The sequence below is a fragment of the Myotis myotis genome, unplaced genomic scaffold (assembly GCF_014108235.1).
Source record: "Myotis myotis isolate mMyoMyo1 unplaced genomic scaffold, mMyoMyo1.p scaffold_m19_p_3, whole genome shotgun sequence".
Taxonomy (NCBI): Eukaryota; Metazoa; Chordata; class Mammalia; order Chiroptera; family Vespertilionidae; genus Myotis; species Myotis myotis.
The window spans coordinates 15,628,070-15,652,256 of NW_023416335.1; the positions used below are offsets into that span (position 1 = coordinate 15,628,070).

At 42.5% G+C, this 24,187-nt stretch overlaps 1 protein-coding gene across 13 annotated transcripts in view; it reads right to left on the reverse strand.

Annotated features, from left to right (window-relative positions):
• Window positions 1-24,187, reverse strand: part of GTF2E2 (general transcription factor IIE subunit 2) — a 97,433-nt gene that overhangs the window by 26,660 nt on the left and 46,586 nt on the right. For 5 of the 13 annotated variants that reach the window (XM_036296662.1, XM_036296660.1, XM_036296670.1 and 2 more), the window contains 2 exons: window positions 16,907-17,022; window positions 14,995-15,508 (listed from right to left, as the gene is read on the reverse strand). In XM_036296662.1, coding sequence (XP_036152555.1) covers window positions 15,392-15,508; window positions 16,907-17,022 — 233 coding nt within the window. In that variant the 3' untranslated portion in view covers window positions 14,995-15,391. Of the gene's footprint in view, window positions 1-11,873; window positions 12,225-12,975; window positions 14,781-14,803; window positions 14,932-14,994; window positions 15,509-16,906; window positions 17,023-24,187 lie in introns of those variants that run through there. The other 8 variants (XM_036296665.1, XM_036296669.1, XM_036296668.1 and 5 more) reach the window with 6 other exon arrangements.

Below are 24,187 nucleotides of genomic sequence, written 5' to 3' on the forward strand. Positions count from 1 at the left end.
TTTTGCAGAGGAGACCATCACCAAAAGCAGGTCCCCATCGCAGCCTCCCAATACCCTGGAGCCCAGACGTAGCAGCAGAAAACCAACTCGGCTCTCCCCAGGCTGCAGAGGCCATGCCAATGGCTCCAGGACAGGCTTGATCATGTGGCTCTGCCTTCAGCCCATCTGTGACTTGCTACTCGGAGGCGCCAAAGGTTAGCAGGTCAGCCTAGGAATTACGGGCTTCACCCCCTGAAGATTAGCTGCCTCTCCTGTCTACCCTGGGCCACCCTCATCCAGCCACTGCCTAAACAAGGCACTTGGGATGGATGAATGGGTGCTCCAGGCACCACCACACTGATAGTCATCAGTGATGTGCAAGGGGCAAGCCTCCCTGGTGCTTATGAACTAGATCTGTTCCCATTGACTGCTCAGCTGGGTACCAGCTTCATTATAGTCTGAAAACTGCCTTTTCTGTCACTCTACAGGCAGGAATGAAGAGTGCCTACAATTGGGAACTGGGGATAAGAAAAATCAGGTCTGTTTGTTCCCTCTTGCTTACGTTTATACTGTCCCAGTTTGCAGGCGCCACAAAAATGGGAACTAAGACTTTTTTTTTCTTTCATTACCAAGCAAACCCTCTATTGGGAGGTGAAGACGTGCCCTTGTGAACATAAGACTAAACTGACATCTAACATTAAATGCTATGCTATGTCTTCTACCTTGATAACAAAATTACAAATTAAAAGAACTTAGAAAATGAAAGTCAGAATTCCAGTTAATCATATCTAAGATTCAAACTCACTAGACCCAATGTTTACACATATGCTGGGCCTTCTATGGGACCAACGTGTAAGTCTCACTGCTCTCATCTGAGGTTCCCCGAACCCCAGCACCCCATGGCATCTTTGGATCCTGAGTTGTGTGGCATAAGGAACATTCCTGAGAATGAAGCAGGCTGGCTAATATCGAGTTCTTTACCTCAATATGCAAGAATTCCTGGTGTCTGTCAAGGTGACAGATGAATCAACCCAGCATTTCTAGGAGCTTTGGGCAAGCATGCTCAGTGCTGGGAATATGTGCACATTCCCTCCGGCCTGCCACATCACAGATGTCCAGCTGCTAGTGAACGGAGCATCCTCACCCAGTTTTAAGAGAGTTGATGCATGACTGGTCTTACTCTTCAACTTTTAATCCACTCTATCCCATGACAAACAATTACATAACATTCTTGGAAGGCAGAAGAATATCTGTCACTAGTGAGGTGTTCCCCGAAATGGTGGTATTCAAAACACCTACACTAAAACTAAGAACTGTGAATACTGAAAACCATATGAAATAAGCTAACTGAATAAGACCCCAAACTGGGAAATTTTTCAACTGCCACAGTGAAGCTCTTGTCTGCCTCTGCTACAGGCCCTCCTAGATGGAACTAAATAGTATTAACCCTTCCCTAAACTGGCCTGGCTCTCTAACAGTCCCACAACCCAAAGATGTCAATATGCCATGAACATTCTTCCTCGTTTTACCCTCTCTTCACAGCTCTCCAGTAAACGGGCAAGTTCTATTTCACCAGTACTTCCAGTGTACCCACCACACTGATTCCTGCTTTATAAGGGAGGGGAAAGCCCTGTTCCCAAAACCGTAACACTATGCCCATAAATAGGACAACAGTGAAGTCTTCCACACACCACTGCTCACACACATCTCTCGCTTCAAATTCATGTGAAACCCTGACCATGCTAATTAACACAATTAAGTCAGAAACTTAAGCCAAAGGCTTAAATTCAACCCAAACTTGTCTTCAGAGCAAAAGCAAAAAGACCGGCCTAAATTGAATGAGAAATGATCCTCAAGATAAAATATTTACCTGGACAAAAGCACTTTCCCCCTAAAATTAGAATGCAGGGCTTGGGTGAGAGGGAGGGGCTCAGCTAGAAAGTTCAAATTGTTAGAACAGGCAAGTGCAAGATAAACCTGCTATTGGGTGTTTGTGGAGCAGGTCCTGCCTAATTCAGGCTATGGTTACTCAGTTCTCTCCTGTTGGTACCCTTCTTCTGTGTTTTCACTTATTTTAAGATTTTAAGATAAGTGTGGACTGAATGTCCTTTGAAGCATGACCCCTGCAAAATTCTGGGTGGCTGAAATTCACAGGGTTCTCACAGGGTCTTGAAACCACATGGTTTAAGTCACAGGAATGTGCTGGCTTGCCTCCAAACCAGGGGAGCTGGACCAGTTCTACGGGCCTGTCTAAAGCGGCCAAAGACGGCGGCCTTGCCACTCGGCTGGAGGGCACCAGCACATTTATTTCTAATGGAAATCCTTCTATGAAGGAAAACGTGCTTTTCTATTTTAACCATGGCCAGAAGGAAGGTCAAAAGCACAATGCCAGGGTCTAGTCTACCTGTTTCCAAATTATGTTCCCTCTACACACACACACACACACACACACAATTGGGACAGGGGTCCCAAGGTCCAATTTGTCTGAGAACTGGTTTCCTGAGGTTCTTGGTCCTCCTACATCACTCCACCTCCCATGGAACTTCTGCTTTCTCAGGAGAAGCCAACAGAACACACACTGGGAAAAAGATGACTGTCCTACACGAAGCCCCGAGGACAGCACTCCATTGATGCAGGTCATCTCTACTGTCTCCAGCACAGTATTCCAGCCTTGCCACAGGGCAACAATGCTGGGCCTGGCTTGTTCAGAACAGTCAGTGAAAACTTAGAAAACCCCAAATCTCTCTCACAAGTGAATCGTTTGCAAGTAAAAACAGTGGCTAGAGGGAGAGGGGACACAGAGTCTCATCTTCTCTGACTCAGAAAACGTCCAGCTGATAGCACTTAGGGAATTTATAAATCCAAATGCCCAAGTGCCACACTCAGAGCGTTCTTTTCTGCAAGTGGTGTCCAACAGCTCACAGAAGCGATCCAGGGCTGCATGGCGGCAGGGCCTCCCTATGAACCTGGAATGCAAGCAGTGGGTGGCCCTGCACTGCCTCTTTGCTTTATAAGGGAGGTAGGCACTCTACCCCAAAGGTATCAGGTGCTCCTATCCCCAAAGTCCCACCATCATCTGGCCACACTTACAGGATGTAACAGCAGCAGCCAAAGGTTCATCTTTTACACTTGGTCTAGGCCAGTGGTCAGCAAACCGCTGCTCGCAAGCCACATGCGGCTCTTTGGCCCCTTGAGTGTGGCTCTTCCACAAAATACCACATGCGGGCGCGCACATACAATGCGATTGAAACTTCGTGACCCATGCGCAGAAGTCGGTTTTCAGAAAGGAGGTAGACGAAACAAGTATACAAGACGAGTGTAGATGGGAGAGTTGGAAGGGGTCGACCTCAGTGAATGTACCTCAATCAGATTGAGGACGTTTTTAGCAAAGGCCAGCTTAGGAGTACCCTAATTAAGTTAATAACAATGTACTTACCTATATAGTTTAAGTTTAAAACATTTGGCTCTCAAAAGAAATTTCAATTGTTGTACTGTTGATATTTGGCTCTGTTGACTGAGTTTGCCGACCACTGGTCTAGGCTCAACTATAGCTATCACCTTTTAAAAGCCTCAAATGACTGTGATGAATTACAGATCAAAATACACACAGACTAACCTGTTAATGCACCAGCCATGCCTGCTTCCACTTATTTCTAAATGGCCAGCAGATCCAGCAGACAGGGGCAGAGACAAGAACATGACTGCAAATTTAGCTCAAATTTCTGGTGAATATGTTTTTAGATAAGAACTGGTAAAAGACACTTCTTTCTTATTACTACAATCTTCAAAAGCAACTGGGCTATCACAATTTCCTACAAAGACTACTCCTCCCCACGTCACCAGGTGACCCAATCCCAGTACCTCAACATGGGGCATATGGAGGCATTTCCACTCCATGTAGGAGACAAAGGACATCAAAGCTTACCACAAGAAAGTGCAAGTGAATGAGGTATGGCTACAGAATTTGCAAGTGTGACAATTTGGTAAGAAGTTTTATTTCTCTAAATCTCAATTTCCTCATTTCTGAAATGACTTTGGACAAATAACTGAAACCAACTCTAAGGCCAGCACACAAAGTACTGGTGAGCACAGGCCTAGCTAGAAACCACTGGTAACACACAATTGGCAGGAAAGCGTCTTATCCTAAAACCTGCGATGAGGCCTTGATGTCTGTCTCCTTGCAAAACAAGACAAAGTGCCTGAGATAACCAAAATGCATTTCCAGACATAACCGACAGAACAGACGGTGACAGGTGCTGCCCCAAGATGACAACACAGGTTGTTCCTGACTTTGTTCCCGCTCAGAAGAATAACTAGCAACTATTCATGGAGGAGACACCACTGAGAGAGTGTGAGAACACGGGCTGATGCTGAAGCACTCCCTGCACCACAGAGACCAAGACAGACTACATCAGAAGGCACAAAGACTCCGTAGGAAGCAAAATTGCAGACATATGTCATAACAATATCTTTACAAATGGTATCACAGCTACACTTACATCGGACAAAATAAACTTTAAACTAAAAATGGTAAAAAGAGACAAAGAAGAACATTATATAATGATAAAGGGATCAATCAATCCCTCAAGAAAATATGACAATTGTAAACATTTATGCATCCAACATCAGAGTACCCAAATATATAAAGAAAAAGTTAACAGAGCTAAAACAAAACAAAACAAAACAAAAAAAAAACCAGCAGTACAATAATAGTTGAGAACTTTAATACCCCACTCTCAACAATGGCTAGATCATCCAGACAGAGAATAAGGAAACTGGATATCAACAACACTATAGCAAATTGACTAACAGACATATATACAGAACATTCTAGCAGAATACACATTTTTATCAAGTACACATGGAACATTTTCTAGAATAAGTCACATGTTAGGCCACAAAAAAAGCCGTAGCAAAATCAAGAAGACTGAAATCATGCAAAGTATCTTCTCTGACCACAATGGTATAAAAATAGAAATCAATAACAGAAGAAGAACTGGAAAATTTACAAACAGATGGAAATTAAACAATACTCTCTTGAATAACCAATGAATCAAAGAAGAAATTAAAGGAGAAACAAAAAAGTATCTTGAGACAAATGAAAATGGAAACACAATATATCAAAACTTATGGGAGGGAGCAAAAGCAGTTCTAAGAGGAAATTCATAGCAATAAACACATTAAGAAACAAGATTGCAAATAAAAACTTAACTCTATGCCTTAAGAAACTAGAAAAAGAAAAAAACGGGTCCCAAATTTAACAGAAGGAAAGAAATAATAAAGATTAGAGAATTAATGAAATAGGGAATAGGAAAACAATAGAAATGATTAACAAAACTAAGAGTTGGTTTTCCTTGAAAAAAAGAGAGGACCCAAATCAACAAAATTATATATGAAAAAGGAGACATTACAACTTATACCACAAAAATACAAAGAATCATGAGAGGCTACTATACTATAATCATACTCTAACGAACTAGAAAAAAAATGGAAAAATTCTGAGAAACATACTACGAAGAATGAAATCAGGAAGAAACATAAAATCTGAACAGACCAATTACTAGTACAGAGATTGACTCAAGTAATCAAAAATCTCCAATAAAGAAAAGCTCAAAAAAACCAAGATGGCGGTATAGGTTAACGCTGGAGATTGCTGCCTCGAACAACCACTTCAAAAAACAACTAAAGACGGAACGGACATCATCCAGAACCACAGGAAGGCGGGCTGAGTGGAAATTCTACAACTAGGAGGAAAGAGAATATCATACCCAGACTCAGAGGCGCAGTGCTGAAGTGAAAATACTAAGGTGCGGAGTGTGCGCGGAGCGGGCTGGAGGCGGAGGGCGCGGTTGTTGATTTCAATCGGGAGGGAGTTTCAGACTCTGAGCTCCAGATCCAGGAGAGTCTCTAGGGACCCAGACTCAAACGGGAGAAGTGGGACTGTCTGGCTTCGGTTGGAAATCGAAGGCAGCTTTCTCTCTGAGGTTTGCAGCGGTTGCTGGGACTCTGAGAGGCAGAGCCCCTAGGGACGGAACTGAGAGCACCCATAACTGCTTGCTCCGGCCTGCCCTGTAGATCCAAGGAGACCCGCCCGGCCCAGGCCCTGCGCAGAGCCATTTGCCGGATAGCCTCAGGCAAACGCTAGATTAGCACCGCCCAAGAGATCCAGCACAGAAGCTCTCCCACTGCAGACACAGCGGACTCTCATAGCCAGTTAGCCTGGAGGTCAAATCACCCCCAGTATTGCCGACAACAATCAAGGCTTAACTACAACAAGACTGTGCACAAAGACCACTAGGGGATGCACCAAGAAAGCATAAAAAATGCGGAGACAAACAGGACAAAATTGTCCATGGAGGATATAGAGTTCAGAACCACACTTTTAAGGTCTCTCAAGAACTGTCTAGAAGCCGCCGATAAATGTAGTGAGATCCTCAAGAAATCTAATGAGACCCTCGATGTTGTGATAAAGAACCAACTAGAAATTAAGCATACACTGACTGAAATAAAGAATATTACACAGACACCCAACAGCAGACCAGAGGAGCGCAAGAATCAAGTCAAAGATTCGAAATGAGAAGAAGCAAAAAACACCCAACCAGAAAAGCAAAATGAAAAAAGAATCCGAAAATACGAAGATAGTGTAAGGAGCCTCTGGGACAGCTTCAAGCGTACCAACATCAGAATTATAGGGGTGCCAGAAGATGAGAGCCCAAGATATTGAAAACCTATTTGAAGAAATAATGACAGAAAACTTCCTCCACCTGGTGAAAGAAATAGACTTGCAGGTCCAGGAAGCGCAGAGAACCCCAAACAAAAGGAATCCAAAGAGGACCACACCAAGACACATCATAATTAAAATGCCAAGAGCAAAAGACAAAGAGAGAATCTTAAAAGCAGCAAGAGAAAGAAACTCAGTTACCTACAAGGGAATACCCATACGACTGTCAGCTGATTTCTCAAAAGAAACTTTGCAGGCCAGAAGGGAATGGCAAGAAATATTCAAAGTGATGAATACCAAGAACCTACAACCAAGATTACTTTATCCAGCAAAGCTATCATTCAGAACGGAAGGTCAGATAAAGAGCTTCACAGATAAGGAAAAGCTAAAGGAGTTCATCACCACCAAACCAGAATTATATGAAATGCTGAAAGGTATCCTTTAAGAAGAGGAAGAAGAAGAAAAAGGTAAAGATACAAATTATGAACAACAAATACACATCTATCAACAAGTGAATCTAAGAATCAAGTGAATAAATAATCTGGTGATCATAATAGAATCAGGGACATAGAAAGGGAATGGACTGACTATTCTTGGGGGGGAAAGGGGTGTGGGAGATGCGGGAAGAGACTGGACAAAAATCGTGAAGCTATGGATGAGGACAGTGGGTGGGGAGTGAGGGCGGATGGTGGGGCGGGAACTGGGAGGAGGGGAGTTATGGGGGGAAAAAAGAGGAACAAATGTAATAATCTGAACAATAAAGATTTAATTAAAAAAAAAAAAAGAAAAGCTCAGGACCAGGTATCTCCCCAGGTGAATTTTACCAAACATTTAAAGAATTAATGTCAACTTTCTCATATTTATCCAAAAATTCAAAGAGAAGGGAAAACACCCAAACTCATTTTACAAGGCCAGCATTACCCCAATACCAAAGACAAAGAACAACATTATCAGAAAAGAAAATTACACACCACTATCCCTCATGAATATAGATTCAAAAATTCTTAATAAAGTACCAGGAAACTAAATTCAGCAGCATATTAAAAAGATCATTTATTATGGTCAAGAGGAATTTATATCTGGATGCAAGAATGGTTTAATGTATGCAAATCAATCAATGTGATACATCACATTAATACAATGGCAGAAAAATATCTTATGATTATTTCAAAAGACACAGAAAAAGCATTTGACAGAACTCAATGTCTGTTCATGATAAAAACTCTTAATAAAACGGATACAGAACATATTTCAACATAGTAAAGGCCATACATGACAAGCCTAGAGCTAACATCACACTCAATGGAGAAACAATGAAAGCTTTTTTTCTAAGATCTAAAACAAGACAAGGGTGCCCACTCTCACCACTTACTCAACACAGAACAGAAATTCCTAGCCAAAACAATCAGGGAGAAAAAGGAAATAAAAGGCACCAGAACAAATAAAAGGAAGAAGTAAAATTGTTTCTACTTGAAGATGACACAATTTTATATAGAGAAAATTCTAACGAATCCACCAAAAAAACTATTCAATCTAATAAACAAATTCAATAAAAATACAGCACAAAATTAACATACAAAATCAGTAGCATTCCCATACACTAACAATCCTATCTAATAAAAAAGAAACATGGTAATTAGCCATACATTCGCTAAGCTTCCCATTGGCTAATCAGCGAGATATGCAAATTAACTGCCAGCCAAGATGGCAGCCGGCAGCCAGGCAGCTTGAGGCTTGCTTGCTTCAGTGACGGAGGAAACCAACATTCCCTGCCTGCCTTGCCAGCCTCTGAGCTTGCAGTTTGAAACATTGTTACAAATATAGAAGCTAAACAAAACCCCAGAAACCTGCTTTCAGCCAGCCGGGATCTCAGAGCTGGAGTTGATACAGTGTTTCAATTATAGAACCCAAACAAACCAGATACCTGCTTTCAGCAGCAGAGGCCTCAGAGCTGGAGCCAGAGCTAAAGCTAGCCCAGAATAAAAAAGAAAAAAAGGAGCAGCTGGGAGCTTCAGTCACCCGACAGCCTGAAAACAGCCCTCAGCCCCTCACCCAGACTGGCCAGGCACCCCAGTGGGGACCCACACCCTGAAGGGTGTGTGACCAGCTGCAAACAGCCATCATCCGCTCATCCAGGCTAGCCAGGCACCCCAGTGGGGATCCCCACCCTGATCCAGGACACCCTTCAGGGCAAACCAGCCGGCCCCCGCCCGTGCACCAGGCCTCTATCCTATATAGTAAAAGAGTAATATGCCTCCCAGCACCGGGATCAGCGGAGCCGCGAGGCCTCCCGGCACCGGGATCAGCGTGACAGGGGGCAGCTCCCAAACGCCCTGCGGCTCTGTGTGTGACAGGGGAAGGCACCCCAACCCCCTGATCAGCCCTGCTCTGTGCCTGATAGGGGGGAGCTCCCCAATCCCCTGATCGCCCTGCGGCTCTGTGTGTGACAGGGTGTGGCGCCCCAAGCCCCTGATCGGCCCTGCTCTGTGTGTGACAGGGTGCAGCGCCCCAACCACCCCCCACGGGCCCTGCTGTGTGTGTGACGGGGTAGAACCATAACCTCCCCATCGGCCCTGCCCTGAGTGTGAGAGTGGCGGCGCCCCAACCCTTTGATCGGCCCTGCTCTGTGGGTGATAGAGGGCGGTGCCCCAACCCCCCCCCCACGGGCCCTGCTCTGTGTGTGACGGGGTAGAGCCATAACCTCCCCATCGGCCCTGCTGTGTGCGTGACAGGGGGTGGCGCCGCAACCTCCCCATCGACCCTGCCTTGAGTGTGACAGGGGGCGGTGCCCCAACCCCTCAATCGGCCCTACCCTGAGCGTGACTGAGGGTGGCATCGCAACCTCCTGATCCGCCCTGCTCTGTGCATGACAGGGGGCAGCGCCCCAACTCCCCAAGCGGCCCTGCTCTGAGCCCGACCAGGGGCCTCACCTAGGGATTGGGCCTGCCCTCTGCCACCCGGGAGCAGGCCTAAGCCAGCAGGTCGTTATCTCCCGAGGGGTCCCAGACTGTGAGAGGGCACAGGCCGGGCTGAGGGACCCTCCCCCCCAGTTCACAAATTTTTGTGCACCGGGCCTCTAGTAACTTATCTAAAAAGAAATAAAGAAAACAATATGAAATACTTAGAAATTTAACCAAGGAGGTTAAGGATCTCCACACTGAAAATTACATAACAGTGATAAAACAAATTGAAGACACAAATAAATGGAAAGATATCCCATGTTTCTGGATTGGAAGAATAACATTATTAAAATGTCCAGGCTACCCAAAGCCATTTATAACTTTAATGCAATCCCAGAGAAACCAAGATGGCGGCACAGAAGTTCTGTGTCTTCAGCACAGAAGTTCTCCCACCATAGACACAGCTGAATCTCACAGCCAAGTGGCCTGGAGGTCAATTCCTCCCAGTGATACCAACAACAATCAAGGCTTAACTACAACAAGACTGTGCACACAGCCCACAAAGGGGTGCACCAAGAGTGTCCACCTCAGGTAATTGGGGAGGCTGAGCCACTAAGCCCTATAGGACACCTAGCAGACAAAGCCACTGTATCAACACAGGGAAGCAGCCAAAATTCGAGACAAAGAAACAGATCAGAAATGGCAAAAATGGAGGAAAGCAAACTACCTGAAAGACAGTTCAAAACCACACTTACAAGGTTTTTCAAGAATTTTCTAGAAACCGCCGATAAATTTAGTGAGACCCTCAAGAAATCAAGTGAGACCCTCGAGGTTATGAAAAAGGACCAACTAGAAATTAAGCATCCACTGACTGAAATAAAGAATAATATACAGAGATCCAACAGCAGACTAGAGGATCCCAAGAATCATATAAAGATTTGAAATATGAAGAACCAAAAAATACCCAACCAGAAAAGCAAGAAGCAAAAAGAATCCAAAAATATCAAGATAGTATAAGGAGCCTCTGGGACAACTTCAAGCGTAACAACATCCGAATTATAGGGGTGCCAGAAGAAGAGAAAGACCAATATATTGAAAACCTATTTGAAGAAATAATGACAGAAAACTTCCCCCACCTGGTGAAAGAAACAGACTTACAAGTCCAGGAAGCGCAGAGAACCCCAAACAAAAGGAATCCAAAGAGGACCACACCAAGACACATCATAATTAAAATGCCAAGAGCAAAAGACAAAGAGAGAATCTTAAAAGCAGCAAGAGAAAAAAAGTCAGTAACCTACAAGGGAGTACCCATACGAATGTCAGCTGATTTCTCAACAGAAACTAGGCAGGCCAGAAGGGAATAGCAAGAAATATTCAAAGTGATGAATACCAAGAACCTACAACCAAGATTACTTTATCCAGCAAAGCTATCATTCAGAATTGAAGGTCAGATAAAGAGCTTCACAGATAAGGAAAAGCTAAAGGAGTTCATCACCACTAAACCAGTATTATATGAAATGCTGAAAGGTATCCTTTAAGAAGAGGAAGAAGAAGAAAAAACTAAAGATAAAAATTATGAACAACAAATACACATCTATCAACAAGTGAATCTAAAAATCAAGTGAATAAATAATCTGATGAACAGAATAAACTAGTGAATATAATAGAATCAGGGGCATAGAAAGAGAGTGGATTGACTATTCTCGGGGGGGAAATGGGTGTGGGGGTGCGGGAAGAGACTGGACAAAAATCATATACCTATGGATGAGGACATTGGGGGGGTAAGGGCAGAGGATGGGGTGGGAACTGGGTGGAGGGGAGCTATGGGGGGGGGGGGAGGAACTATAATAATCTGAACAATAAAGATTTATTTAAAAAAAAAAAGAAGTGCATCAAAGATTACATGCAATCAATCAAAGGGAAGCTTGAAGAACAGAGACCAGAGTTCCTTATGGATGAAAACATGAGTACAGATGGCATGGTTGCTCTGCTGGACTACCATGAGAATGGTGTAATTTTCTTTAAAGTTGTTTTAGAAATCGGAAAATGTTAACGAATTTGGCAGTTTGGATCTATCACCTGTCAGCATAACTGGCTGCTGCTTTTCATCCAAATGGGACTGATCTTGAGCTCTTCGTTCATTTTGACCTTGACTTATTTGTAGCAAAGTCATTGTCTTTAAGAAAAAACATGTCATGTAGGTTGTCTAAAAATAAAATGCATTTAAAATAAAAAAATTTTTAAACTTTAAAAAAATAAAATAAAATATATTGCTGAATAAAAAAAATAAAATTTTAATGCAATCCCTTTCAAAATTCCAGTGGCATTTTCTACAGAAGTATAAAAACAATCCTAAAATTTATATAAAACACAAATGTGCCCAAGTAGCCACAGCAATCCTAAGAATAAAGCAGAAGGCATCACACTTCCTGATTTCAAACTAAATTATAAAGCCAAAGTAATGTAAGAACAGAAATCCTAGAATAAAACATAGGAGCCAATCGATGTTTCTCTCTCATTGATGTTTCTCTCTCTCTCTCCCTCTCCCTTACTCTTTCTGAATAAAAACATTTTTTTAAAAAGCTACTTGACATGAGTCTTGACAATGACATTCTAGATGACACCTAAAGAAAGCACAAGCAACAAAATAAAAATTAGACAAGTGGAACTACATCAAACAAAAAGTTTCTGCTCAGCAAAAAAAAATTAACAAAATGAAAAGATAACCTATGGGACAGGAAAAATATTTCAAGCCATATATCTGATAAGGGGTTTATATCCAAAATATATAAGTAACTCATACAAATCAATAGCAAAAAAATAGCACTGCTGTATGGACAAAGGACCAGAATAGACATATCTTCAAAGAAATAAATATGGCCAACAGGTATATGAAAAGATGCTCAAACATCACTAATCATTAGGGAAATGCAAATCAAAACTACAATGAGACATCCCCTCAAGCCTGTTGGAATAATTGGCATCAAAAAAGTCAAGAGAGCCCTGGCTGGTTTGGCTCAGTGGATAGAGCGTCGGCCTGTGGACTGAGAGGTCGCAGGTTCAATTTGGGTCAAGGGCATGTGCCTTGGTTGCGGGCACAACCCCAGCGGGAGGTGTGCAGGAGACAGCTGATCGATGTTTCTCTCTCATCGATGTTTCTAACTCTTTATCTCTCTCCCTTCCTCTCTGTAAAAAATAAAATATATTAAAAAAAAAAAAAAAGTCCGGTTTGGCTCAGTGGATAGAGCGTCGGCCTGCGGACTGAAGGGTCCCAGGTTTGATTCTGGTCAAGGGCATGTACCTGGGTTGCGGGCACATCCCCAGCGGGAGATGTGCAGGAGGCGGCTGATCGATGTTTCTCTCTCATCAATGTTTCTAACTCTCTATCTCTCTCCCTTCCTCTCTGTGAAAAATCAATAAAATATATTTAAAAAGAAAAAGTCAAAAGAAAACATAAGGTGGCAAGGATGTGGAGAGGAGGGAACCCCTGCGTACAGCTGGTGAAACTGTCAACTGGTACAGCCACTATGGAAACCTAATGAGTTTTCTCAAAAAATTAAAAGTAGAACCACCCTACTCCTTGGCTGAGTGGCTCAGTCAGTGTCATCTCATGCACCAGAAAGGGCTCAGGTTACATTCCCAATTCTGGGCACCTACCAAGGTTGCAGATTTGATCTTTGGGTTGGGGCACGTGTGGGAGGCGGCCAATCAACGTTTCTCTCTCTCCCTTTCTGTCTCTCTAGAATAAAAAATAAACAAACAAAAAACACCCACACACCAAAAAAATAAAAAATCCTATGATCCAGCAATTCCACTTCTGGGAATATTTCTGAAGGAAATAAAAACTCTATATGCCCCATGTACAGAGCAGCATTATTTACAATAGTCAAGACGTGAAAACACCTAAGTGTCCATCGACAGATGAATGTATAAAGATGATGATATGTATCTATACACAGTGGAATATTATTTAGCCATAAAAAAGTAGGAAATCCTGCTATTTGCAACAACACGGATGGACCTCAAAGGCAGTATGCTAAGTGAAATAAATCAGACAGAGAAAGACAAGTACTGTACGATCTCACTTACGTGTGGAATCTAAAATAAAATCTAAACTCATCAAAAAGAGATCAGATGTGGTTACCAGGGGTGAGAGATTGGGGAGGGAAAACTAGAGAGGGATAGTTAAAAGGTACAAACTTTCAGTTATAAGAATAAGGGATATAATGTACGGCATGATGACTATACTTAACACTGCTGTTTGGTATATGAACATTAAGAGAGTAAATCCTAAGATTTCTCATCACAAACAAAACCATTTTTGGTACCTATAATGGGATGACGGATGTTAACTAAACTTACTGTAGTAATGATTTTATGATATGTGTAAGTAAAACCACTATGCTTTACATCTTAAACTTGTACAGAGCTGTAGGTCAATTATATCTCAATAAACTGAAAAAACAAAAGGATGGTGTGTAGAGAACACGAAAAGTAGGCATACTTGGATAAGCTAGCTCCAGATTTTTACAGAAAACGTTTTACTAGTTGTATACCTTAAGACATTAAAGCCCCATCTTGCTTGTCAAAACACCTCTGATAGAAAGCTAGACCAGCAAGTTCCCCATGTTCTGGGGAGCCTCAGTTTTACATATTCTCATGCCATGTTTTGGGGCTTGGATGTAAGAAAGAGGTAAACAATGACTCTGTAGATGCAGGTGATAAGTAAACAGAGGGATTAAAAGAACTAATGCCGCAAAAGGACTCTTTGTCATCTACACAAAGTACTTACTGCTTTAGGATACCATGGCACCCTTTTTGAGAACACCGAACCTTTTTTTATAGTCCACTACAATTGTTAAGTTGTGATATGAGGACTGTAATGATCAACCACAGGCTGTATCACAAGTACAGTTATGGAAAATGGGTAGTTTGTTAGAGAAGGCTGGAATGATCATAGAGATTTCCCGTAAGGCATCATGACTCTTACGAGCCCATGTATTTGATCAAGAGCTTGCCCAGTGATGAGGAGATAAACTCTCCACCAGAGGCACCTCACCGTCAAGTCTCCTGAGAGTTAGGCTGTAAAGCTGACATTCAGGTTGGCAAGACGACTCTATCCATCCTTCATGGCATGAGACAATGACTTGCAAAATCCAAGAGGCTAAATTCTGATTATCCTTTTAAAAGAAAACATTACAAATCACATGTAGTGTACCTTTACTGCTTCACTGGCTAACAAAAGGCACGCTTTGAGTTCCGACTATGAACTCCATATGTTCAGCAACGCAGCACAGGTCCCAGTCTCCAACAACGTCCCAAACACGCCCCCTGTGGGAGTTAAAGACTGGAGCTGCCAACTGCCATTGCCAAGAATGAAAAGAAACAACTTAATTCACTAACTTCTACAATTCCTTCTGCAATGATTTTATTATAAATATGTTACTTTGGAATAAACAAATATTGCATTCAAGACTATCTGCAAACTTGTTCTAAAGGAATAAAAGGAAAATGGAACCAGGAGCCACTTAGAAGAGATAAACAGCAAAGACACCTGCATGCCTCTCTCCCAAGAAGTAAGAGAAGTTAACAGGGAACATCACATTTCTCATCAGCCTATTCAGTTAGAATAAGCTTTGAGTTTGGTAATTTGTACTTGTTCTGTAAACGGAACTGCTTCTCTCCTCAGTCCTAAGAAGTAGAATGGGAAGACAGTCTTCAGATCCCAGTAGCAACAAGAAAGATCTTGACTTTGTATTTGTAACTCTTTGCTCACCTACAAAACCGTTCACTATTTGCCAGGAGCAATGTCAGAGTAGTCCTTCAGAACTCCAGCCATGTGTTCGTTATGAGTCTTAAATCGTCGCTTTTTCTGTGAAGCAGGCTTTTTCCTTCTCTGGATAGGGGCCTACAGGAAAAGGTAAAAACAGAAACAACAGCTCTCGGAGGGGTAAAGCATAAGGATTTACTCAGGATGCCCAGAAACCAGCAGCAAGAGATTTGGAGTATTTGGCCTGTTTTTCTGCTTTGTAACCAAATCTCATGCACATCAATCCATAGCACACTCCCAACCACAAACAAGAAACTATGCTTTCTATTATGATGCATATACTTCTACCTGGAATAAATGGGCTGACACAAAAACTTCTCAGAACTATTCTAGGAACTAAGTAAATAAAAAGAGAGGCAGCAAAGCTTTCTCATCACTACTATCTGGTTTAAAAATATATACTTCAGCCCTGGCCAGTATTGCTCAGTAGGCTGGGCATTGAACCAGGAGGTTGCTGGTTCGATTTCTGGTCAAGGGCATGTGCCTGGGTTGCAGGCTTGATCCCCAGTTGGGGGCAAGCAGGAGGAAACAAATCGGTGTTGCACTCTCACATCGATGTCTCTCTCCCCACTTCCTCTCTCTCTCTAAAAATATATACATATCAAAAAAAAGATCTCACATAAATAGGGCAAAACACAGACATATGGGCAAAATTAGGAAGTAGATGAGCACATGAAGATTTACTATTATTCTCTATTCTTTTCAGTATACCTGAAACCATAAAGTACTGTAAGTACACTAATTTACGGAGATCACTGGCAATAAATCTTCCTTTTTAAGGAGCCCTAAAAATTCACTGAAACACACACACACGAAAAGTCAGAAAGAAGGCAAGTTACACAGCCTGGTGGTGGACAGAAAAAGATGGGGAGAAGTGCTGCAGTTGGAGTCTAAAGTGTGAACTAGTTCTCACTTGGGCTTTGTCCTTGGACTAGCACAGCTACTTATTAGCCAGTGCAGACCATTTCACAAGTCTTTATCCCATTACAAATCCTTCCTCAGAGCAGGATTTAGGCTACAAAGACAGTATTACCTGGTTCAGAGAGATCTGAAAGTTAACAAGGACAACTCAACGTGATCAGGACTAAGGGAGAGCCAGGCACCAACACTATGGGACTCATTGGAGCAGGAGCCTGGGGGGAGGGTAGATGGCTAGAGTCTTAAAAGGCCAAGATCAGGACATGTGAGCACTAGGAAAAGTTTGGTATGGCTGGAGCTTAAAAGCAGACACTACTAGGACAGGGCGGTCGGATGGGGAAAACTCACACACTCCTGGGGAGCAGCACTTGAGGGCAGAGATCTGTTGGCCCTCAATAAACCACATGTGATCCGGTTTGCAACTGACCAAGATCAATGGGTCAGGACACAGAAAAAACTGAAAGGGAGAGCTGACTACCTGCTCTTCAGAGAAGAGAAAGCAGGCTAACAGTTAGTTCAAAGAACAGAGAACTACATTTTTTTCCAGCGGTTACATACCACTTTCTTTGGTCCGGATTCCTGCATGGAAGAAATACCCTGTCGCTTCAGATATTCTTCAATTTTCTCCTCATCCATTGAATCCACAGTGACACTCCTCCACAGTTTCTGAAACTCTGTGCCAACAAGACAGTAGATATTTTACAATAGATGTTTACAAGCTACAGCACCTCAGTGATGGAAATCCAAGCTTCAATATTATCTCCCCTGGTCTATATTAGCACATCTGTGATTTCATTATAAAAACAAAGGAAGTGAGACAACATTCAAATGCTGGACACTGAGCAGCAGAAGGGCCTGAGAACAGAACTGCATCCTTACAGTAATGTTCTATTTTTAGAGTCTGTAAATGAAGGGCCATGTGCGAAAGGCCTCCCTGCTTTCCTGGGGAGGAAAGGCTGTCCACAGTCTCCTTTTATTACACAAATCAGTTCTCTGCACTGAAATAGTTCAAATTCCTGCTCATCTCTCCTGAGCTCAGTACTCCATTTCCTCTCCTATTGGAGGGACAATGGAAACCAGTTTCATATGGAGTGAGGAGCTATACAGATCACAGCTGACCCTTGAACAACATGGGTTTGAACTGCACAGGTCCGTTTATATGCAGTCTTTTTTTTTTTTAATCCTCACCTGAGGATATTTTTTTCACATTGATTTTCTTTAGAGAGAGTAGGAGAAAGGAGCGGAGAAAAGGAAAGATAGAAAGAGACATCGATGCAAGAGACACATCGATTGTTTGCCTCCCATAAGCACGCAGAGGCTGAGGATTGAGCCTGCAACCATGGTATGACTGGGAATTGAGCCTTGACTGGGAATCAAACCTGAGACCCTTCAGTCCATGGGCTGGTGCTCTAACCATTAACCTAAACCGTCCAGGGCTATACACAAACTTCTTTCAATAAATGCATTGAAAAATCTTTTGGAGATCAGTGACAATTTGAAAAAAACTCGCAGACAAACATTATTAATTTTTTTATTTTTATTTTTTGGTATAGCGAAGGCGGAGATTTATTGAAGAACAAGTACAGGCTCCCACGTGGGGAGGGAGAAAGAGTCCCCTTAAATTTTTAATAACATTTTCTTTTCTCTACCTTACTTTATTGTGAGAATACAGTATATAACATATAAATATATGTTAACTAACTGCTTATGTTATCAGTAAGGCTTCCAGTCAATAGTAGGGTATTAGTAGCTATATTTTTGAGAAGTCAAAAGTTATACTGCGGGGTCGAGGGGTGAGGGTGGGAAAAGGTTAACCAAAGAACTTATATGCATAACCCATGGACACAAATAATAGTGAGGTGAAGGGGTGGGGGTAGGAGGGTGCAGAGAACTGATTTGTGTAATAAAAGGAGACTGTGGACAGCCTTTCCTCCCCAGGAAAGCAGGGAGGCCTTTCGCACATGGCCCTGTGAAGGGAAATCAGTGCAGGGGGGAAGAGGGGACATCTGTAATACTTGCAACAATAAAGGTAAACCTAAAAAAAAAAAATTAAAAGGGGGGCAGTTTACACTTGGCTTTCAACTGTGTGAAGGATTGGAGCTTCTAGTGCCTGCTTGGAATTAGAAAGATGTGTAAAGTGTGGCTAAAAGGTAGGTAGTTAGGACTTCTAACTTTTCTAATTCCAAGCAAATTCTACCAACTCGCATATAAAGATGTTGTAATAGTAAACTCCGTCATGACCTTTGAGCTATTGTTGTCATAAATTTTACTATTACAAATGTTCTAAAAACAAAATACAATATCTTTGTTTTAAGCAGCTATATATTTCAGAGCAATTAAAAATAAGAAAAGGTTTTTAATTAAAAGTTAACATTTTAAATTAGAAAGACATGAATTTTATATTTACCTTCATTTATTCCATTTAGAGCACTCTCACTTATTTGTATAGGTCCAACTTACTGTCTAGTATCCCTTCTGCCTGAAGAACATCCTCAGTACTTTTAGTAATGCAGGTCTGATGACAATGAATTCTCCCAGTTTCTGTCATGTCAAGAGAGTATTACTTTGAAAGTAGTTCTCTTTCATTTTGAAAGACTATTTTTGCTGGGTACAGAATTCTGAGTTGAAAAGTTTTTCCCTTTTGGCCCTTAAAAAATATTACTGCACTGTCTTTTGGTTTGCACAGGTTCAAATGAAAAGTCTGCTGTAATCCTTTTTTCCTCTGAATACCTTCAATATTTTCTCTTCATCTTCATTTTTTCAGCAGTTTGAATAAATGCTTTTCTAGCATTTGTTGGGGGGGGGGGGGTGGTAATCTTGCCTCATGTGTTCTCTGAGCTTCTGCATCTTTGTTTTGTTCTCTATTGTTAATTGGAAAATTCTTGGCCATTTCTTCTTCTGTCCCATTCTCTTTCTCTTCTTCTGAAATTTTAATTACACATTCAGACCACTCTTTATTATCTCAAAGCTTATGGACGCTGTTTGTAATTTTTCATGTTTTTCTCTTTGCCATTTCAGTTTAGATCATTTGTATTGGCCTATCCGAAAGTTAAGATTCTTCCCTTGGTCATACCACGTTTACTGATGAGTTTACTGAAGACACTGTCTTATTATTGTGCTTTTCATTTATAGAATTTCCATTTGATTTTGTTATGTTTATCTCTCTGCTGAAATATCCTACCTGGTCATACATGTTGTCTGCCTCTTCTACTAGAGGCTTAACATATTAATCACTTATTTTAAATTCCATGTCCGATAGTTCCAATATCTGTGTCCTAAGAATATGGTTCAGTTAATTCCCTGGCCTCAAAAGTGCATTGCTTTTCTTGTTTCGCTTTATGCCTCAATTTTTTTGAAAGCAGGATATCCTCTGCAAGACAGCTGAGACTGAGGTAAACAGATTTTGTGCCTAGAATGAGGCACGCCTTTCTTTCTGCTAGGCCTTTAGTGGGTGGAGGTGGGGTGATTCCATTGTCAGGACCTGAGCTTAGTTTGGAATATGTTGCTGCCATTGTTACCCATGATGCACCACAAGCTTCAAATTCCTCTAGACATACTTCTTTAGGGTAGAAGAGGCTTGTTTGCTAGAGGGTTTTCCTGTGTCTGCTCAACCTGTGATCTTCCCTTTATGCTGCACCTAAGAAGATCTGTTAGCCCTAGGCTCTTGCACTTCCCTGCATTCATTAACTGCTAGCCATTTCGGTTAGCCTGGTATGGGGGTGGGAGTTCTCTGTTACTGTCATTAAGCCTGGTCTTGGGCAAGCACTGTGTTCCCTGGTGACTGGGGAGTGGCCTCCTCAGTGTCCTGCCCTGCCCCCTCTGCTGAAGGTCTGGATCCAGCACAGCTTTGCCTTTTTCCTGTAGGTAGAGGGTTTTCTTTCTGTTCCCCTCCCACAGCAGTTTAAGACTTTGTCTCATAGGAAAGGCAGGGAGAAGGACTTAGGTAGAATTCATATCTTTCCTGAAGCATCTATTTACTGTTCCCTCCTCCAGACCTGCTCAATGAGGGCAGTCCGTCCACCCTACCCCCTATCTTTTTTGTAAGCATCAAATAAAGTCTGGAGACAGGTGCAAATTCCCATGTGTCTGCAGACCCCAGGGTTTCTATACTGTCTTGCTAGTCTATACAAAGCCTTTAGCAGTTCATTAAAAAATTAAACTGACCTGGTTGGGGTGCATGTGGCAGGCAACCAATTGATGTGTCTTTCTCACATCAATATTTCTCTCTGTGTCTCCCGCTCCTTTCCACTCTTTCTAAAAACCAACAGAAAAATAGCCTCAGGTAAGGATTAAAAAAATAAAAGAAAATGAAAACCTGAAGAAAAAAATACAGGATCAAGTCAGGCAGCTCTGCTGTTATTTTAACATGTATATTTTGTGTTAAAATTGTATTTCTTTCTCAAAAAAAAAAATTTTTTTTCAACTGAATTCTTGTGGACACTGTTCATTTTGTCTGTCCCAGGTAAACAAGAACTTCTATTCCATCTTTCCTTAATGCTTGCCTTTCTTTACTTAGATTTGGGGTCAGGTGGTAGCCCTGCAACCTCAGATCTCTGCTAGATTCAAGAAAACGGTACATTTGTAGCTGTCTAGGGTTTGTTGTTGTTGTTGTAAGGGTGGGAGCAATGCTTTCTCCATTCTAAGTGAAAGCTAGAATTCCCAACTACCTACCTTTTAGCCACACTTTACACATTTTTCTAATTCCAAGAAGGCACACAAAATTGTTTTAAAATGTACACCATAACCAGAATTTTATGTCAAGTTTACCATAGCTACTGAAGGAAATACGTCACATACAAAATAGTTCTTGAGTTTTAACCATGACTTTGTTAAATTTTATCAACATGTAAAATTTGTATTCATTCATTAATAAGAAGTGTTACATGGTGTCACTGTATAACAATTAAACTGTGTACTTCTCTATGTCAAAAAGGGTAAGGAGAATAAAAGTGCATATGATAAAAACACCTTTTACTCAATGGTAAATTTTATTCAATCAACTTTTTACCAAGCTTTTATGTTACCAGCATTGCAAAATTTCAGTTCCTTGAAAATGGAAATTACTTTGACTTTCTACTTGACATGTACAGAGCTTCTATTCTCTGGGCCTCTTATGACACAATCACAAAGGCAATAATACCTACTACAACCATGACAGCAATGGTCTGGAGAGCTGATCTGTATAATAACATACCACCAAAAGTATATACACAACACTATAATTTTTCATGGCACAACAGACTTCCAAGTATATAAAACAAAATTTAACTTCCTTTTGCTAAAAGAATGCCACTGGGGCTATTTTCAAAGCAAACTCCCTGATAAGAACTCTTCACAATGTTTTTTTTTTCTCTTCAATAAAACAATTCTACTGTAATCCCTGCCTTTACTTAACTCAATGCTGTTGTAGGTTTTTTGTGTGTGGGTGGGTCTTTTTTGTTTTTTTGTTAATCCTCACCCAAAAATATTTTTCCATTCATTTTTTCAGAGATTGGAAGAGAGAGGGAAACATCGATGTGAGAGAAACACATCGGATTGGTTGTGTCCTGCATGAGCCCTGACCAGGGCCCGGGTGGGGAAGGAGCCTACAACCAAGGTACGTGCCCTTGACCGGAATTGAACCTGGGATCCTTTGGTCTGCAGGCTGATGCTCCATCCACTGAGCAAAACCGGCTAGGGCTACAATGCCGGAAGCCAATTCTAGCACGTCATAATTGCAAGAGTTTCATCAAAAGATTGATGGAACTTGGGGACTCAACAAGGGCTGAGTCACATATGTTGCCACCTGTTGGGAATAGCTAATGGCATTTCCCCAAACCTGAATAGGACATATTAAATTGATTGTTTGCTGCCAGACAGCTCAGGTATGTATGTCGATTTGCCTTTTTCTTAATCTACATGTTTTTGCCTCCTACTGGCCAAACACCTGAACAGCCGTAGGCTAATTCTCCCCAATGTGACAATGGACTCTGTATACAAACCCTGACCCTTTGAAGTGTATATCTCCACCTTGCCTCAGGACAATCTACACTAATAAAAGACAAACATTTAATTGACCCTACCTTCCTATGCCTTAAGCCACGCCCACCAGCCAATCAGAGCAACTACATGCAAATTAACCCAACCAAGATGGCGGCCAGCAGCCACGGAGCTAGAGCAAGCAGGAGGCTTGGTTGCCCTAATGATGGAGGAAGCCAAGCTTCCCGGCCGCAGCTGACTCTGAGCTCCACTCAAAGCAACAAAGTTTCAATTATAGAAGATAAATAAACCCCAGATACCTGCTTTCAGCTGGCAATGGCCACGGAGCTGGAGCCTTGGGTTGCCCCTGGTGATGGAGGAAGCCAAGCCCTAGCCGGCTCTGAGCTCCACTCTAGGCTACAAAGTTTCAATTATAAAAGGTAAATAAATCCCAGAAAAAAAGAAAAGAAAAAAGGAGAGGCTGGGAGCTTCTGTCGCTGGGGAGGCTTGGCCAGCCTGAAAATGGCCCTCGGCTCCTCACCCAGACTGGCCAGGCACCCCAGTGGGGACCCCCCCACCCTAAAGGGGGTGTGGCCAGCCTGAAAACAGCCATCAGCCCCTCACCCAGGCTGGCCAAACCTCCATGGGATAAGGGTCCCCAATGGGGGGGCTTGACCAGCCTGCAAACAGCTATCAGCCCCTCATCCAGGTTGGCCAGGCACCCCAGTGGGGACCCCCACCCTGAAGGGGTGTGACCAGCTGCAAACAGCCATTAGCCCTTCACCCAGGCTGGCCAGGCACCCCAGTGGGGACCCCCACCCTGAAGGGCAAGCCAGCCAGCTCCAGCCATGCACAAGGCCTCTATCCTATATAATAAAAGGGTAATATGCAAACTGACCCTAACAGCAGAACCACTGGGAATGACTGGTCACTATGACACACACTGACCACCAGGGGGCAGACGCTCAATGCAGGAGCTGCCCCCTGTTGGTCAGTGCGCTCCCACAGGGGGAGCTCTGCTCAGCCACAAGCCAGGCTGATGGCTGCCAGTACAGTGGTGACGGTGGGAGCCTCTCCCACCTCCTCAGCAGCACTAAGGATGTCAGGCTGCAGCTTAGGCCTGCTCCCCGCTGGCAAGTGGACATCCCCCGAGGGCTCCCGGGCTGCCAGAGGGATGTCTGAGTGCCAGCTTAGGCCCAATTCCCCCCAGGGAGCGGGCCTAAGCCAGCAGGTGGTCATCCCCTGCGGGGTCCCAGACTGCGAGAGGGCACAGGCCGGGCTGAGGGACCGCTCCCCCGCCCCCTGCCGAGTGCACAAATTTTTGTGCACCAGGCCTCTAGTTTGTGTTAATAAAAAAGCATGGGGTCCTGAGACAAGGAGATCTTAGTTTCCTTTAAACTAGGCTCCTCTGACCCCCAAATGCCTTTCAAAATTATATTTTGTCTCTGGACTTCTATTTAATCTATGCACCACCTTCTCCAGATTGCTGAACCCTTCTAAATGCCGGAACAAGAACCCCAACAATATAGTTTTTATATATTACTTCCATTCTGTAAATATATTACAGCTGAATACTTAAGATGAACACTGGAAGGCAAGCCTGATTTAAGAGGCAGGATCTCACAGGATCCCAAGTCTAATTACTTTTTAATGTATGTGGGGAAAGAATATGCTCAGTTGACAAAAAAGAGAACTAACATGTTTTTCTTTAATTTTATAAAATCATTGCAAGAAAATACAAATTAAAATCAGGACAATCTTGTTTTCTACAAGGCAGGCAAAGTCAACTAAAGACATCCATTACTGGGGAGGCTAAAGAAATTGATACCTTCTCATACACTGCTTTGAAGGGGTAAAATGGTCCTAAGAATTGGTTCAAAT